The sequence below is a fragment of the Chelmon rostratus genome, chromosome 12, assembly GCF_017976325.1.
Source record: "Chelmon rostratus isolate fCheRos1 chromosome 12, fCheRos1.pri, whole genome shotgun sequence".
NCBI classification, from domain to species: Eukaryota; Metazoa; Chordata; class Actinopteri; order Chaetodontiformes; family Chaetodontidae; genus Chelmon; species Chelmon rostratus.
In genome coordinates, this window is record NC_055669.1 from 27711276 (window position 1) to 27729624 (window position 18349).

An 18349-nucleotide genomic window follows, 5' to 3' on the forward strand; every position below is an offset into this window, starting at 1 on the left:
TTATTGTTCATTGTTTTCATTTTTTCTTCTTTTTCTCCATCTTCTTCAGTAGAAGTGTTTGCACAGCAAAACTCTAAGACTAAAAAGTCACTAAAATGGGAAGGTTGGCTGCAAAGTTAACCCATTCACCAATGTACAGAGTACTAGAGAGAACACCACCAAGGCAGCCACTCCTGGTGCCATCTTGGATGTTTTTTATTTGCCTGAAGATGGTGTTATAACCACCACCTTTACATTCTTGCAAGTATCTCAAAAACAGCTTGGTCTGGGGTCCAAATTCTTACATCATTTTAATCACTTTAATCACTCATCATTAACTGTGAGATGTTCTTTTGTTGCTGCTGTCCCAACTTTTTTGAAACCTGTCCAAAAAAATTTCTCACTTTCAGCAATTTTAATGTCTCTGTGCTATTTTCAATTCGATATGAGCTTTCAATGTTTTGCAAATCGTTACATCCTGTTTCTATTTATGTTTTACATGGCATACATGGCAACTTTTGTGGAAACAGGGTTGTAAATGTACTTTTAAATTATGTAGAATTATCTGTATGTGCACATATACAGTACAAGCCAAAAGTGTGGACACACCTTCTCATTCAATGCGTTCAAACCAGACTTTTGGCCTGTACTCTAATATTTGTTGTATGTGCGTTTGTGAGAGAAAGTCAAAAGAATGAATATGAGAGCAAAGTGCTGCTTGTCCTCTGCAGGAAAAGATGCCGATCCCCTCGGTTGTGATTGAGCCTGCCTCCAGTAATGAGGGTGATGACGATCGAGATGCTGACATCATCTCTCCCACCGCAATCAGTGACAATGGTGTGACAGCTGAGAACCAGACCATAAAACATATGAGTCCATCTAGTGGAGTGTCAGGACTCCCTGATGGCTTTCTCTACAAGGTGTGACTCCTCCACATAGAAACTGCTAAGATTTAAAGCTGCAAATTCAAGAAATACACAGTTGCTGTACATAAAGAATTGGTGCACACAATCAAATCTGTTGTCAGTTGAGGTACTGACACCATTTTTCTTCCTGCAGGTAGAGACAATGCATGACTTTGAGGCTGCAAATGCAGATGAGCTTGAACTGAAGAGAGGAGATGTGGTGTTGGTGGTTCCCACTGCTTCAGTAGAGGATCAGGTGAGAGTGGCTGGTGCTATTTTCAACTCCAGTTGTTTGAGGCCAAACATCCTGGAAGTAACCAATGAATAATCTTAACAGAAATTCTGGCTGGTAGTGATTTTTTGTTGTTGTTCCAGGATGCCGGCTGGCTGACAGGAATCAAAGAAAGTGACTGGTTAACACATGGAGTTGGTGCTCAAAAAGGACTTTTTCCAGAAAACTTTATTCAGCATTTGGAGTAATAAGTCTCTTCAGCTAACAAGTTTAAGACATTGGTGTCCGAGCTGTCCAGTCAGCATGTAGCCAACCCTTGCAAACACCTTATAACTTGCTGCAGCTGGACAGCACAAAGCTTTTCTCTGGTAGATGAAATTCTGTTGAAAGTATAATTCATGATAATGAAAACTAGTACTATTATAATATCTGAAATTAATAAGCATGATGTGATAGTACGGTCTACCCCTCTCTTGAACTGAGACATGTTTTTTGTTGTTGTTGTTGAAAGAAAAAAATGTATGATTTATTGGAAATGTCCACACCTATAGAAAGAAGAAAAAATGTTGCAGAAGAAAACAAACCAAAAAGAAAAGAAAAACTCTACCTTCTTTGCACCGGGTGTGTGGTCCTGGTTTTGTTGCTCTGCTGTGGAATATACCAGAATCTGTAGTGCTGTGATCATTTTAAATGTTCTTGAGTGTAACATGAAACTTTTCAGTTTAATTTGTTTTCAGATACATCATTACTATTACCCTTGAGTCACTGTTAGTGTATTTCTGTAATATCACGTTTGAGTGTGTGTGGTGATGTTTTCTTTGGCAGATGTAATAATGAATTAACTCATGGATGAGTGTTAGTGTTTTTGCCAAAATAATCTTGATATTCATTACCTGAGAATTGGTAAAGAATCCAGTCCACATCCAGCATGAACAAGTTTTCAAAGGTGAAAAAAATAAAGTCTATCCCACGATTGAAACATCATTGTGTAGCTGTATAAGTCACGTTTAATGAAGAGTATATTTGCAAGAAATGGATCCAATCAGACATCTAAAGGTTACCAGTTGTTCATTCACAAGTGTATGATCACAGGGATGGTGTGAAAAAATATGATATGCAATCAATGTTGTTGGTATATTTAAAGTCTCCATAGTTAAACAGATATGTAGATCATTAAATATGATGTCAGTTCCTTTGATGGTTAAATCTCAATATAGACGTTTGTGATGTACATACCATAAACATTAATGTGAAGATCAATAAATAAGTTATTAAGGTACAATTTGTCAAAGTATTGTTGGGCCAATCCAAGTTCAGACTTGGGCATAATGACTGAACAGTTAGTATTCATCAGATTTTACCTGACATTATTATGTACCGATCAGTCTTAGATCACTGTCAAGTCATGCTAGAGTGTACTCTTCACACATTGTCCCAAAGCTGCTCAGAAGCATTTGCGAAATAACTGAAAGAAAGGCGAGAAGCTGTTGAAATACAGCTTCGCTCTTTTTTGCCTTCTCCACGGATGGGCTGAGGTTTTACCTGGTTTTCCAAGCAACCTTTCGCACGATTTCAGAAACCCAGATTTAAAAAAAACGTGAGATGCTAAAATCCTGGAGTCTCGCTACCCACGTTTGGCTTCACTCTGGTAGGGTGGCCAAGCCTGCTCAGCTTTCCGGCCTCAAAACGCTCCAACCAAAAGGTCAGCAACCCCCGATGGATCTGCAAAAAATGACCCGCCATTGGAAAGCCAGCCTTCAGCGCTGGTGTTCGGTGGATGGTTCCTCTGGCCTGTAGGTTTGCTTCCACGGCCAGCGAGTGTGTGTGTGGAGAGGGTTGCCGGTGCCCGTGGGGGCCCCCTGGTCCCACCACCCCCCTCCAAGGCCAACCTCCTGGTACCAAGACCAAGACACCGCGTCTGCCCTATTTGCCATTCCACAGAACTCATCACTGGGTGGCGGGTCCCGGCAAATTAGCCACTCCTGACTTTCGAGGCCCTGTAATCGGAATGCGTACACTTTAAATCCTTTAACAAGAATCAATTAAAGGGCAAGTCTGGTGCCCAGCTCCAATAGTGTGTCTTAAAGTTGCTCCAGTAAAAATCTTGTAGTTGGATCTCGGGATAAAGCTGATCGTCTGCTGCAAGGCGAGCTATTGTCTGTCCCATCCCCTGCCTCTTGGTGGCCCCTCGATGCTCTCAGCTGAGTGTCCCACAGGGTCAGAAGCATTTCCTTTTAAAAAATTGGATTGTTCATAAAGGCCTCGTTGCCTGAATACTGCAGCTAGAAATAACGGAATGGATCTATTTTGTGGGTTTTCTTCTCTGAACTGCTTGCTATGCCAACCACTGTGGTATGTCCCTGTGGTTGCCATGACAACCACTATGGTATGTTCCTGTGACAAAAACATGTCAATCATTTTAATATGGACCTCATCTGAATGCACATTTTCCTTAGCAGGAGTTACCCTTGTGAGGTCTCAGCTACTGCTGGAGCTGTAGAGAGTGGTGGGAATGAATTCTGGAGCACGGCAGAGGGTGGTGATGTTACCTGAGGGTAGAGAGGGTAACTTCAGTTAAAGGCATAGACATTATAGAGAACATATATATATGCTTGTAGTATGATATAAATCCATTTTATAAAATTCCAAACCTGAAAGACAGGTGGCCCTGTGACAGAAACACTATTGTTTGTCCTTTATGTACCTGTGACAGAAACATAAATCCGTATGTATAAAATTCCATGCCTGCAAGACAGTGGCTCATGGCACTTTGTAAAGTCTGCTTTTGCCAACACATGCTTTTAGATCTCTCACAGAACTAACTTGTAATTTCTGGATCTTGCGTCCTTTGCCAGCCCTGGCCAATTCAAAGCCTACCAAATTTAAACTGATGCCAGGGTAGCTTTGGCAAACAAAGTTATTCAATTCAGATAAACTCCAGTTTAACCCAATCTTTGATTTTGTTCGTTCGGCCTCCGTTGACTCATGCACAGGTTTTCCTTAAAATGGAAACGTAAACATCAGTAAATTGTTTCTAGTGGCAAAGTAACACATTCATTAACTGCTTTAGACAATATCTTTCAGGACTCCTTTGTGTTTCTACTAACTTTACAGTTTAAAAACTGAACAAACCCTTTGATGTCCACATGTACTTGTGGTTGCCATGGTAACCACTGTGGTATGTCCCTGTGGTTGCTATGGTAACTATTGGTATGGTATGTTCCTTCCATACTTTTTGAAACCTCCCTCAGGTAAGTAAAAAGCCTCGGCTTTGCCCCACCGTCCCTCAGCCAAGGTGGGTGAAAAACTCAGGGAGGATTTTGAATGAGAGGAAAAGCGTGGCAGTGGGGGACTCAAGAGAGCTGCTGCACCTGACGGTAAGTGTTCATGTGAGACTCCAGTGAAAAAGTTTTGTTCCATAAGTTGAGTCAGTTTTTATCTTTTTAAAAACTGAACTGGATTTCTTTGAATTGTTTGAATTTCTTTGAATTTTGGGTTTTATGTGATTTGTTGCAACTAAATGTATTTGAATGAATTGAATTAACTTGAATTGGATTTATTTGAACTGTTTAAACTGAATTCATTTGAATTGCTGAAACAACACATTTTTGAAGTGTGAAGAGTTTCAAAGAAGTACTTTTTGGCTTCTCCTCTCCTCTCCTCTCCTCTTGTCTGTGCTATACTCCTTTCCGCTCTTCATCACTCCTCTCCTCTCTTCATCTCTCCTTGGCTTTCCTCTCCTCTCCTCTTTACTATGTGGCACCAAACCAGACAAAGCGGAGTGAAAACAAAAATAAAAGAGAGGAGAGGAGTGGAGTGCAGACTTGAGAATGTTCAAGGAAAGGAGTGGTAAAGAGGGAAGAAGAGAGGAGTGGATTGGAGAGGAGATGAGTATTAAAGAAGAGACGAGTGGAGTGGTGTGAAGGTAAGCAACTATTACTCCAATCTTTTTTCATGATGTAGCGTCTAGCCATCATTCTTGTTGTGAATGCCACATTGCATTGTGGGATATGTGTGCTGGCATAGTGTCCAGTGTTTGCATACTGAAATATTCACTGGAAATAGTCTGCACCGCACATACTGTTTACTTCTTATTACGCCGTGTGACACACTGAAATATCTCCTACTACTTCAGCATGCTCTATTTCTATGTTAGGACGGAATTTTGGACGGGCCCTACATGCAATGTTACATCATAGCTCACGGGATAACTCTCCACCATCTTACCTGGGTGTTGTTGACAATACCCACCTATAGACAGAAAGTATGAGGGTCAGATGAGCAACACATAAACAACTAAAGACACCAGGGAGGCCGCTGTCCCTTTCCACACATCATTATAGAGTAGATAAGAGATTTCATTTGGCTCTAAAACTATAAACAATTAGTCAGCTGGGTAACCAATCATCACTCATCATGCCTAAACCTTTGCAACCCAACCAACAATGGTACTAGCCAATCAGAGGCAGACCAGGGCCCGTCTCCATAGTAGGATTTGTAATTTACAATCTCCAAATGGCAAGTCGCTGTGACACATCACATGTAGTGTTTTACATCTATGTCTTAGATCCACGATACGCAAGGCATGTACATTCAATTTATACACTCTGATGTCCATCAGACCGTAGATGACACACTTTATGGGGCATTACCGTCATTTCCATCATTCAGCAGAAATGCATAAGAAATGGAAAAACAAAATACACAAATAAATAAGTACGGGGAAATAAACTGGATTTTTTTGGCCAATATTTTTATTTGTATGCTGTTTGTATATAATATGCATAGCCTTCTGTAGTTTTTATTTTGTTTCTGTTTATCTATTGTTGATTTTTTTGTGTGTATTTTTATTGTCTATTGAATTGTACACACAATTCCTTTTTCATTGTCCGTCATTTTTAACTCTATGATTTATTGTTTTTGTTTCTGGTCCAAATAACTTACTAATGACAACCGAGACTGGCACAGGAGCTCAGAGACATCTCACTGTCTTTGTCAGCCTTTTAAATAAAGGTGATTGAGGAGATAAATACCACACTGGGTTCTCTGTGGTAACATTCACGTGCACAACTTATTTCTCTGATGTTCAGAGTGCTTACATTCAACTTGCACATAGAACACAAGCATTTGCCAGTGAGCTCTTATCAGTGTAAATATACAGCACATAGCACAGTCATGGGGAGGGCAAAGCTTAGAGACTTAATGAGGGGAGGGTCCTTTCTGTCAGAAGCAGCATTACAAGTTGCGAGAAACTGTTCTACCAGCAGGAGGCGACAGAGTTCCACTGAAAGTTCACCAGTGTGAGGAAATGTGTCAGGACAGGAGAGTTGTTTTATTCTGTGCGGTTTTCTGTCAGACAGCGACGACTGAAGCTGAATGTCTGTTGATTTTTGTTTCCACAACTCAGTTATACTGATTTTAGATGAACCACCGACTCCTCACAGCACTGGGTTTTGATTTCCAGTGGCGGAAGAAGTATTCAGATCCAGATGTCCTGGACTGCCCTCCGGACACCACTGAGGAGGCAGCCGAAAGGAGGATGTTAGTCAAGCTGACATCCATCATTGACAACCCCTCCCACGCCCTGCATGACACAGTGGGGGCCCTCAGCAGCTCCTTCAGCAACAGACTGCTGCATCCACCCTTTAAGAAGGAACGCTACTGTTATGTCTCGTCGGGTCTGTTGAGGTTTTGTTCACTGCTGTCTGGTCGGTGTCTTGCACTTCCTGTCTTATTGTGAAAACTATTTCTCCTCTTGTTTCAGGCCCTTGACTTCCTGGTGTTTCCTGCGTGTCTGATTGTCTGCCCCGCCCTGATTGTCTCCACCTGTTCCTTGTTACCTCATGTATATGATGTCTGCGTTTCCCCTGTCCTGTGCCAGATTGTCTCGTGCCAACCCTGTGTTACACAGTCCAGCATTTGTCCTCGTGAGTCTACATTATAGTAAAAGAGTCTTGTTTTTGGTTTTGTCTCCTGAGAATATCCTTAGCGCTTTTTGTTGTACTTTAGTATTTCTTTGCATTTTTGACTCCTTTTGTTCTATTTTGTATTATCACCTTGAGTTTTGTAATAAATCGGCTGGAAGCCTTTTGTTTTTGAAAGAAGTGTCTGAGTCGTGCAATTGAGTCCAGTACTTTGAGCCTTGCCAGCGTCGCAGCTACCACAGGTCCTTCATTCCATCAGCTGTCAGAAAGTTCAACTCCAGCATGTTAATGCAGCTCTGGGTCCATATTCACACTGCTGTTGCACTCATGTGTGATTTATGGTAACTTCAGCCTGCAATCACACACATGAAATACCTTGTGCAATATATATTTTTACTCTGTGACATATATATATTGATTAATGTGCAATAGAGCAAACACTGCACCTAATTTTTCCAAACCCATCATGTGCAATTTCTCTCAAAACTGTGCAACTGTCTTAGCATTCTCTGGAAATGTATTTTTTATAGTTCTTTGTATAAATGTACATATAGTCAACTTTTATTTTGTATTTTCTATTCTGTTGTTTTTACAACTACTATTTCTTGCTGCCTATAACACTCAAATTTCCCTAGCAGGGGATTAATAAAGTCTTGTCTATTTACACATAACTCAGTGGTGGTTCCAACAGGAGCACCAAAAATCAAAGTCCAGCATGGAGAGGCTGAGTGAACGTGGTCTGGACTCTGGAGGACTCTCTGTATTGCTTATCTGTCCTTTTCTTCCATCAGAGAATAACAGCTGTGTTTGTGTCCAGTGTGATTTCAGGTGAATACTGTCAGGGACTGGGGAAACTATGGGTAGAACCCAGGTGCAGACACACGGGGAACATAGACTAACACGCAACACAATGAAGCTACAGACAAGACTCTGGAGAATACAATAAAAGGAAAACTCACTCAGGACATGAACACAGACAAACCAAGGAAGGCGCTAGATTCCAAGTAATAAACGAATTTATTCACACAAAACTAATTCAACAAAACCCAAATCTCAGGGAAAACAAGAACTTGGAACAAGACAACTTAGGACACAGACTAGACTAGCAACTGATGTTAACATAAAACATGGCACGACTAAGACAATGCAAGAAACACACATACATGAAACATGGCACAACGACAACACTACGGTTACAAAACTAGAAAACCAAAAACGCTCCCAAAGGAGGAAAACACAAAGGGCTATGAAACGGAGGAATAGGAATCTAAATAAGAGATCAAACAGAAAATCGCTCTTAAATGAGGAGAATCGGCTAAGCTATAACTATGACAAGAAAACAGAAAACAAATTATAACGTTACAAACAAATAACACTATGGAAGGAACAGGGCATGGAGCATAAACTAATGAGAGAAACAACGCTAAGGACAGGGACCCTACATAAATCAAGACAAGAACAAAGACAAGAACAAGGCAAAAAACTTATTAGAACTGTGGACAATAAAAGACAAAGACGAAACACGGACATGAACAAAGGAAACGCAACAAGAAACACTTACATGAAACATGACAAACACTAACGGACTATGGCTTGAACTATGACTATGAGAACGTAGACAGCAAGGTTACACAGACAACACTAAAGAAACACGCATACTCAGACTACAAGAACGACAAGAAACAATGACAAAACTAGAACCAAACTTACATGGAACACGACGCGGACATGACAAAGAAATCACAAACACTTACTATGGACACTAAGGCTAGGACAAGGACTGTGGCTGTGATAGACGGCAAGGGGACAAGACAAGGTAAATTGACGACGACCCGACAAGGACAAAGGGGAAGACACAGACTTAAATACACTAGGGAGGAACACAAATGACACACAGGTGAAACACATCAGACAATCACACAGGAGGGAAAACACAGGAAGTAAAGCAACACAAAGACACATAGCATGAACCTTCAAAATAAAACAGGAAGTAACCAAAACCAGGCAAAGACAAGACACAATGGGAAACTTAACTAATATACAACCAAGACAGGGCAAGGGTTGAGACTAAGACAATACAAAAACTCTTACATAAACCATGGCATGACTATGAAGACATGATGGATAACACAGACTTGAACAGAGAAACGAACATGAACTAAGAAAACACTACAATGAACACTTACAAACTGAATGAGGCAAAAGATCAACAAGAGATCACTAAACAAAAACCGACGTGCAAGGCGCAGGTCATGACAAATAGTTTGAGAATCCAGCTCTTGGGCTCTGGTTGCAGCAGTAAAACATCCACCTCAGTCAGTGTGATCTCCATCTGTTCCTCTGATACATCTGCTGTCACATCCTGAAAGGACAGATTTTGATCCTGGACCAGTCTGTAGATTCATACAACAACATAAACAACAACATAAATATCCACCAACCATAAATTATCTGATGCCGATGACTTAAAATGAGACTGAACATGTTGCTTTCAGACATCCAGACTCTGATGTTGACTCTGATGCATGAATTCATTTCTAAAGAACGTCTGATGTTGACTCTGATTAAACTGAATGCAGCGTTTCATGTGGATGTAATCATGGCCATGAAATCATTTTTCAAGAACTTCTGTGCTGGAAAAGGAGCAACTGAACTGTGATGATGCAATAAATCAATCCCAGTTGTCAGGAACCCACCCACCCCACCCCCATTTCATGCATTTATTTGTTCTCAATTGAGGATAAATAACAAAAACTCTTCGTCACAGAAGGATCGACAGATTAGCGCCTGGACAAAATGAATCACATGAAGTTTGAATGAAGTCTGAATTCAAACTGTTCAGCTCAGGACGGTCTGGCTGTGAGGTGACAGAGCTAAACAACATCAACACCACAGCCTCATTCTGCAGCTTCATCTTCATGAAAATCAACGCAGCAACAAATGAAAGGAGCTCAAGTCCTCAACGACACAACATCTGTTGTCTCATGTGTGTCAGGACTCCAGAAAGCTTCACACCCAAACTCCCTAATGTTCTATTTTATTTCAGTCTGTGTAATAAATCATCTTTAATGACAAAGTGCACACAGAAAATCACTGCTGTAAAAAGGGTTAGGGTTAGGCACGTGATTAAAAAAAAAACTAATATTAATTTCACATTTTCTCCATCAGGTTTGTATGATGTCTTGGAACAAAGACAAGTACAAAATGCAGTTTACGGTCTTGAAAAAAACTTTATTCAAGATTTACTTCAGTTTGTTCACACATTGTATCAATAAAGTCTGTTCAATGACAACATTTGCTCTGCCACACAAATAAATGTAAATGTATCACAGATTTCTGTACAAATGTACAAAGTGGTGAGAACAGAACATGTACGATAAAGGATGTTCTGCTGCTTTCTCTCTCAACACTCGTGCAGTGGAGGAGAAACAACATACAAATAAATCAGCAGAAATATTCAACAGACATGTAGAGCTCAGAGAAGTTTCTGTTTTCATGCAGAGAAAAGTCAGTTCAGGTAAACAGCGATCATCCTGAGCAGTGAGAGCCTCCATGGCTGAACAGACACAGGAAGAAGCTCCACCTAAACACACTCAAACATTTACACAACACATGTCCCACCCACAGTGTTTGATTGACAGCTGATCTCTGTGCAGTGAACCAATGCCACAACAATCAGCGCTCAGCAACAAACATGAAGACAAGTTTCACAATTCAAACACACAATTTAACCCACTGTCCCTTAAATGACTTCTGACTGTTGGAGTTTACACAACTCAGCAGAGTCTCGAAAAGTGTAACAAAACAGAAGTCCAGCATAGAGAGGCTGAGTGAACGTGGTCTGGACTCTGTGGAGGAGAGTCATGGTTTCAGAGATGCTGTAGAAGGACAGAATACCTGCACTGTGATCCAGGTACACTCCCACTCTGGAGGACCGAGGACCTGAGACGGGAGTTTTCACTTCGTTGTACCAAAACTTATAACTGTTTTTGTTACAATCTAACGCCCAAGATTTGTCATTTAGTCCAAATCTACATTCATTCCACTTCCCTGCTCTGCTGATATTCTTGTATGCGACTGCTACACAAACTCCTGTCCCTCTCCACTCCACCTCCCAGTAACACTGTCCAGTCAGACTCTCTCTACTCAGGATCTGCAACCAACCAGTGAATCTGTCTGGATGATCAGAATAAGACTGTTGTTGAGTCGTTGCTGTTGCTTTTCTGTTCCCCTCAGATAATAACAGCTTCGTGTTTGCTGTGTTTGGATCCAGTGTGATTTCACATGAATATCTGAAGAATCCAGCTCTGGTCTTGGGTCCTGGTTGTGACAGTAAAACATCCACTTCAGCCACTGTCAGTGAGATGTTTGTCCATTCCTCTGTCAGAACGTCCTGTAGTTTATCTCTGACTGCTGACACAGCAGCTGTCACATCCTTAAAGTAGCTGAGAGGACGGATCTTGATGGCGGATGAGTCTGTAGATCCACTGAGTGGTGACAGTGAGGGGTAGTTGTGTAGAAACTGGCTGTGATCCTCTGTGTGTGAGAGCTGCTTCAGCTCAGCATCTTTCCTCTTCAGCTCAGTGATCTCCTGCTCCAGCTTCTCCTCGAGCTCTTTGACTCTCCTCACTTCAGTTTCCTGCTGGGATCTGAGCTGCCGCTCCACATCAGACCTTCTTTTCTCCATGAGACGGATCAGCTCGGTGAAGATCTTCTGGCTGTCCTCCACCGCTTTATCAGCAGAGCCATTGATAGCCTCCATCTCCTGTTGAAGCACCTTCACATCTTTCTGTCTGTCCTGGATTCTCTGCTGGATGTTTTGTCGACTCACCTCCAGCTCTCTCTGCCTCTCAGTCCTTTCTGCCGCAGCTGACACTGTGTCGTGGCCTTTGTGTTCATCCACAGGGCAGAGATAACAGATACACTGCTGATCGGTACGGCAGAACATCTTCATCACCTCATCGTGACGAGAGCAGACGTTCTCCTGGAGCTTCTTGGAGGGGTCCACCAGATTGTGTTTCTTTAATGGAGCTGCGTCATAATGAGGCTGGAGGTGTTTCTCACAGTAAGAGGCCAGACAGACCAGACAGGACTTTAGGGCTTTCAGTTTCCTCCCAGTGCAGACATCACAGGCCACATCTTCAGGTCCAGCATAGCAGTGATCAGCAGGAGCAGCTTGGAGTCCAGTCTTCTTCAGCTCCTCCACTAAAGCTGCTAGCATGGTGTTTTTCACCAGGACAGGCCTCGGAGTGAAGGTCTGCCTACACTGAGGGCAGCTGTGGATTTTCTCCTCAGCCTCTTCATCCCAGAATCTTTTAATACAGTTCATGCAGTAGCTGTGTCCACAGGGAATAGTCACCGGATCCTTCAGTAGATCCAGACAGATCGAACAGGAGAAGGTTTCCTGGTCCAGCTGAACTCCTTTCTGCGCCATTTCTCCTCTCAGTGTCAACGACTGTCTGAGTTTCACTTTCTCAGAAGTGAAACCAGTTTGAGCTCTGATCTAAACAGCATGTGTTTCTGCAGTGAATGGGGCCTGTCAGCTCCTGCACCGCACCACATGTTGGTTACACCCATCTTCAACTTGTAGATCTGAAGGGGAGGGAACCAGGAAATACGTGGACAGAGCGGAGCTGCTGTGTTTGAGAGCAGGCAGAAGAGGGAGGGGTTATCGAGCTCTGACTCATTCAGGAAGACGAGCAGTTTGAGAGAGATACTGTGTGTTCAACACTTGTTTACAACAGAGCTCATTTCTCATTTCAAACCACTGCTCACTTCAGCTTTTAGGAGGTCAACTCTGATTACAATCAGAGGGTTTGGAGACGCTCACCAGATTTAACAATTAGCTGTTCTATTCTCCTAAAATACAGCTTGATTCGAGTTTTTTAGTGATTAAAATATTTCAAATCCAGTGGATGAAAAATGGAGAATTTAAATCGTGAAGCCCTTTAATTATTTCTAATGCAAACAGGTTCATTTCAGAATATTACATGTCTGAATCCCAGAGAACCTGAATGCACCAGATCATCGTTTGTCTCTGCAGTTCAGCTGTAGACTGTAATGACTGGATGAATCTGCAAAATGTCCAGTTTTATACCTATCCGTTCAGTTTGGTCACAATGAATCAACGTCAGCAACTTTAGTTCCTGGTTTTAATGCTTTGACTATCAATACAGTTATTCACACAACGCATCAGCATTAAAACAACCTTCTAATACAAACCAAACACATCGGCGTGAAGCTGAACTTTGGTGACTGCAAGCACAAGCGAGATGTAGAGAAAATAAAGCAGATGACTATTAAAAGAAAGTCAAACACGTGAGGTTACTGAGCTTAAATAAGGGCAGAGTACAGCCTAAACTCCATCAAATCAATCAGCCTGTTTTCCATAAGACCAAACAAAAGCAATCACTTTTTGACTTTATTTCTATGAAAATATGATTCTAAAGGCGTCACAGCAGTTTCACAGCACTGATAAAGATGTATTGCACTTTGACCAAAGTGAGCTGAGGTGCTTTGACCTCCACTACGTCCCTGCTCAGCGGGATGAAGGCACCCTCTTGTGTTGTGCATCACTTTCACATTTCAGTTGTTGACCTGCTGCAGAAAGACATGGCAGCTTCAAACAGCTTCAGAAAAGAGAGATTTAAATAGATGTGGTATCACACCGTGTCAGTTGCTTCTGGAAACCTCCAACAAACCAGCAGCAGATGAACACAGTGTTCCTGAAGGAACATAATAAACCAGGGAGTTAGCAATGTGGCTCGGTCCCAGTCCATGAAGGGCTTTGTGTACGAGGAGGAGGACCTTAAAGTCAACTGTGAATGTTACAGTAATTGAGTCGGCTTGAAATAAAAGCTGCTTTATAAGCATAGTGTAAGTTAATGCTGTGACTTAAACTCTGCGTGGGTCTGAGAAACCGAAGCATAATTTACATTGCAGGAGAAAATTAAAAAGACAGAAGCAAGTGGTGTCAAGTCAAGGAACACAAATATAAAAGGAAAAGCAATAACAAATATGAAAAAATATGAATATTTTCAAGAATATGTTCAATATATCTGTTTTAAAGCTGTGCAGCTGTGCTGGAATATGACATTGTCCAAGGAATGTGCAAAGTTTCACAGTATGAAGGATAAAGAATATCAAAGTCAAAGTCAGCTTTATTGTCAATTCTGCAGTATGTACAGGACAAACAGAGAATCGAAATTGCGTTACTCTTCAACCCTTTGTGACAGGACATATATTAGAAAAGAGATTAAAAAAAAACAAAAAAAAACTGTACAATCTAAATAAAAACTGTACAAATTAAGTAAGTAAAAACTGTACAATCTAGATAAAAACTGTACAGACTAAGTAAAAATTGTACAAACTAAACAATGAAACATTGAGAATGTAATAGTGCAAATGTAAACGGTAGTGCAAAAAGAATTAGCTTAACAACTGGTGGTCAATAAAGTGACAGTGTGTTGTTTTCCTGAGGGGAGGGGTTCACATCAGTGAGAGTTTGTAGAGTCCAGGGTGTATACGTGTGTGTGTGTGTGTGAGTGTGTGTGGTGGGGGCATATCAGAGTCCAGAGTGTGTGTGTGTGGTGGGGGGCATTCAGAGTCCAGGGTGTGTGTGTGTGTGTGTGTGTGTGTGGTGGTGGTGGTGGTGGTGGTGGGGGGGTATTTCAGTGTCCAGCCAGGGAGTGAGTGTGTGTGTGTGTGTGTGTCTGTGTCTGTGTGTGTGTGTGTTGGGGGGGAAGTTATAGTCCAGGTTGAGTGTTTGTGTGGAGGAGGGGGAGGGCAGGGAGAGAGTTCAGCATCCTGACAGCCTGGTGGACGAAGCTGTCCCGCAGTCTGCTGGTCTTGGCCCGCAGACTCTGCAGTCTCCTCCCTGATGGCAGCAGGCTGAAGAGGCTGTGTGACGGGTGGGTGGGGTCTCTCGCATATGTGCAATGTGCAAACATAACAGTGCAGAGGATTTGTATGTGTTACATTAATGTAATGTATCGCGTCTCTGGGGGGGTGGATGAGACTCCAGGATTCCAGTCTTTAGACACAGCTTCTGCTTTTTGCTTCTTATTTTTCTCTCTAGCTTTGCTTTGTTGCATCACTGACTTAGTTTAGATGTTATTGTTTTATTTATTTCTGACAAGAAACCTTCATAAATCCATTTTCAGCCTAATAGTCCCAAAATACGTGTATATTTGTCTTAACATGCAATGGCAGCATTCAGTATTAATGCTGGAAGTCGTGTGGCCTACATGTAGGGTGGTGGAGGAGAGGAGGCGTGTGGTGGAGGGTGGATCAGACTTTCATGCAGGAGATGTGACGAAGTTTGCTGCCGTCACTTGACTGTAATGACCAAATCTTTTCCATGGGCAGACATTGTAGAAACAAAGATTTTAAAAATGCCGCTAAATGACAGTTTTGCAGAATTTTCTAATATTGTCATTCTTCTTCGGTGATTGGGTCACATTTTTCCATTTGAAAAACACAATTCCTTTTTTATTGGCCGTAATTTTTAACTATATGATTTATTGCTTTATTGTTTTTGTTCAAGTGAATCATGTGGATTTGATTCAAATGTATTAAAACACACCAATTTGGACTAATTAGGGACACGGGGCAACGTCCCGAGTCACTTATTACTATCCCGCGCGTTTCTTCTTCTTCTTCTTCTTCTTCTTATTTTTCATCCTCCTCCAAGTTTTCGTCCCTTAACTCGCCCTGCAGCTTTGAGAAAACCCTGGCAAATTATATATCAAAACGTGCGGTTTGATTGGGATCGGTGTGCTATTACTTTTCTCAAATTTATCGCAGTTTTTCGTGTCGTAAGACGCGAAAAACTGCGATAAATTTCCCATAAGAAATGAATGGGACGGGTGAAAAAAACAAGATTGAAATTGGAGTTTTTCAAACATCTGTAGCTCAGGCATACATTCACCGAGAGACTTCATTTCAACTTTAAAATGTAGACCCAAGTCTGGTCTATTGGTGTGTTCATCCACATTTTGATTGGTCGTATAGTTTTTGATCAGTCACTGTTCAATGACAGTGATCGTTTGGAGGGAAATTTTGAGATTATAATGGGTGTGTATTGCGCGGAATGTTCGTGCTAGAGTGCGTGCTAGAGTGGCACAGAGTCTAAAAACGATCTGAAAATCTTCTCTTTTTCTCGTCGCTACGGCCACAAATTACACTCTACACGCATAATTTTGGGACCAGTTTGTAGACAAACTTGTCCTCTTTCGTGTGATGTCCTCGAAAAAGCCGAGAGACTTACTGAATTTAAATAGTGAGACGTTTTGTGCAGCCAGCGCCCTCCTGTTCTCCCATTAAGTCCCATGTTAAAATTCAGAGCTGTTTTGTGAGCAAAGCAGAAATGCCTCCTGTCTTTAGATCGCCATAAAACGAAAAGTTGTTGTGTCAGGAATAAAACGAGGAGATGGTCGGACTCAGGAAGTTCTCAGGAGTCCGATGATCTATAGTACACTCTGATACGAGGTACGGTTCTCTCACCAGAGGATTTAGTTCAGGAGGTTCGCCGAACCCAAATCTCACTGCATACAATACAAACTCCTGTTCTCTGAGTCGCAGAGTCTTTTTAAGTCGACCATTTTGTCATTTTTCTAAAGAATATCTGGACATAAAACACACGTACATCTGGCCCAGACTTGTCCGCATCTCACAGTGTAATCGGTTTTTTGATAGCAGCTACGGTTTTGACACAATCGCAAGTTGTTCGGAAGAAACCGACAGCGAAAAAGCCGCTTTTCAAGGGAAGAGTTTAACAGGTGCAACTGTCATTTACACACACACCGGTCAATAACCCACGCACACACATCTGCAGGACAACCAGCCTGAGAGTGATTATCTTAACGAGCTCAGTCAAAACAAGGGCATTGTTTGAAAACAATCTCCGTCCAACAAACAGTTAAACTCAGCTTCAGAAAGCAGTTTCGCAAAAAGGTTGAGACAGTAGTCACACAAACACACACACAAGCAGGGCTAACCAACAGCTAAAAAGTGATTAAAAACAGCACGTCAAAACTGAACAGGAACAGGTAAACAGTGGGAGAGGTGCAGAGGTAATTATCAGCAGGTGGGGCAGAAGTTACACAGGCACACACGCACGCACACACACACACACACACATTCAGACACACATATACCATACACATCTCCATGTAGGAGCAGATTGGGCTGCTTGTGTAGTTCAAGCAGACACACACACACAAACAGACGAAGACACACACATACGCAGTCACACACAATGACAGATACATAAACACACACACACAGACAAATGCATAATGAAAACCCCATCCCCCCGCCCCCTTGTTAACGCCGTTAGCTCTATTAGCTCTGTTAGCACAGTTAGCTCCGTTAGTGTTAGGTCTGGTAGCTCCGTTAGCATTAGCTCCATTCATGTTTATTGATTCAGTTCATTAATTCATGTTAACAGAGACATGAAGCAGAGGAGAGAAGCAGACACAGACAGCTGAGGTGATCAACAGAGACAGACAAGGAGAAAGCCACAGAAACACAGCTGAGAGCAATTCATTAATCAGGGACTGACTACCTCTGATATCTGCCGTTTTCTCAATTTGCAGCCTTTTTCAATTGTCCGCTGCTTCGCCATAGTTTCTCCTAGAGACTTCATTCAAACTTTAAAACGTAGATAATTTTGTCGGCTCAAAATGACCCTCGGCACATTTTGATATCTCTTACGGTTTTCGAGCTATGACCATCGAAGGCCGACGTAAGACGCAAACAACTGCGATAAATTTCCCATAAGAAATGAATGGGGAAATTTCCTCAAATTTCAGCCTTTTTCAATTGTCCGCTGCTCGGGCATACTTGGTCCTAGAGACTTCATTCAAACTTTAAAACGTAGATAATTTTGTCGGCTCGAACACACCCCGTGTCCCTTTCAAAATTTCCCAGAGGGAATTTTCTAGTTTCCAATACTATTTGCTTATCTATGACATACAGCCTGTAGGGGGCAGCAAGTCAAACCCGCTCCGTTTTAGCCCAAGACGAAGAAGGCGCACTTCCGCCCAAGCTGTTTACTGGCAGTCCGACATGCCAGCTGGAAAGTTGCATTTTCTTGAACAAAAGACGACATTCAGACACAAAAGTAGAGTTGTACGTTGAAGTGTTTACTTTTGTGACGGTCCATAGTGAACCGTGTGACAGACAGAGCTGGAAAGAAGGTTCGGTTATGAGGGCGGAACCTAACGTTAGCATCCTTTAGCCGACGTTAGCTCAGAATTCAGGCAGCGTTCTGTATGTAATATCATAACGTCACCACCACACAGGGG

General features: G+C 42.0%; 2 protein-coding genes across 7 annotated transcripts in view; one reads left to right on the plus strand and one right to left on the minus strand.

The window, feature by feature from the left end:
• amph (amphiphysin) overlaps positions 1–2279 on the plus strand; it is a 38989-nt gene extending 36710 nt beyond the window's left edge. For all 6 annotated transcript variants that reach the window (XM_041948528.1, XM_041948531.1, XM_041948532.1 and 3 more), the window contains 3 exons: positions 711–899; positions 1039–1140; positions 1260–2279. In XM_041948528.1, coding sequence (XP_041804462.1) covers positions 711–899; positions 1039–1140; positions 1260–1364 — 396 coding nt within the window. In that variant the 3' untranslated portion in view covers positions 1365–2279. The remainder of the gene's footprint in view (positions 1–710; positions 900–1038; positions 1141–1259) is intronic.
• A 7977-nt stretch (positions 2280–10256) lies between these two features.
• On the minus strand, positions 10257–12578 carry LOC121615332 (tripartite motif-containing protein 16-like). Its single transcript, XM_041949647.1, has one exon. The coding sequence runs from the start codon at positions 12472–12474 to the stop codon at positions 10783–10785; it is 1692 nt and encodes a 563-aa protein (XP_041805581.1). The 5' UTR covers positions 12475–12578; the 3' UTR covers positions 10257–10782.
• Between the last annotated feature and the right edge of the window lie 5771 nt (positions 12579–18349).

What these genes read in the sequence shown, in the direction of transcription:
- LOC121615332 (XM_041949647.1), bottom strand. Translation starts at nt 12,474, where the DNA reads ATGGCGCAGAAAGGAGTTCAGCTGGACCAGGAAACCTTCTCCTGTTCG.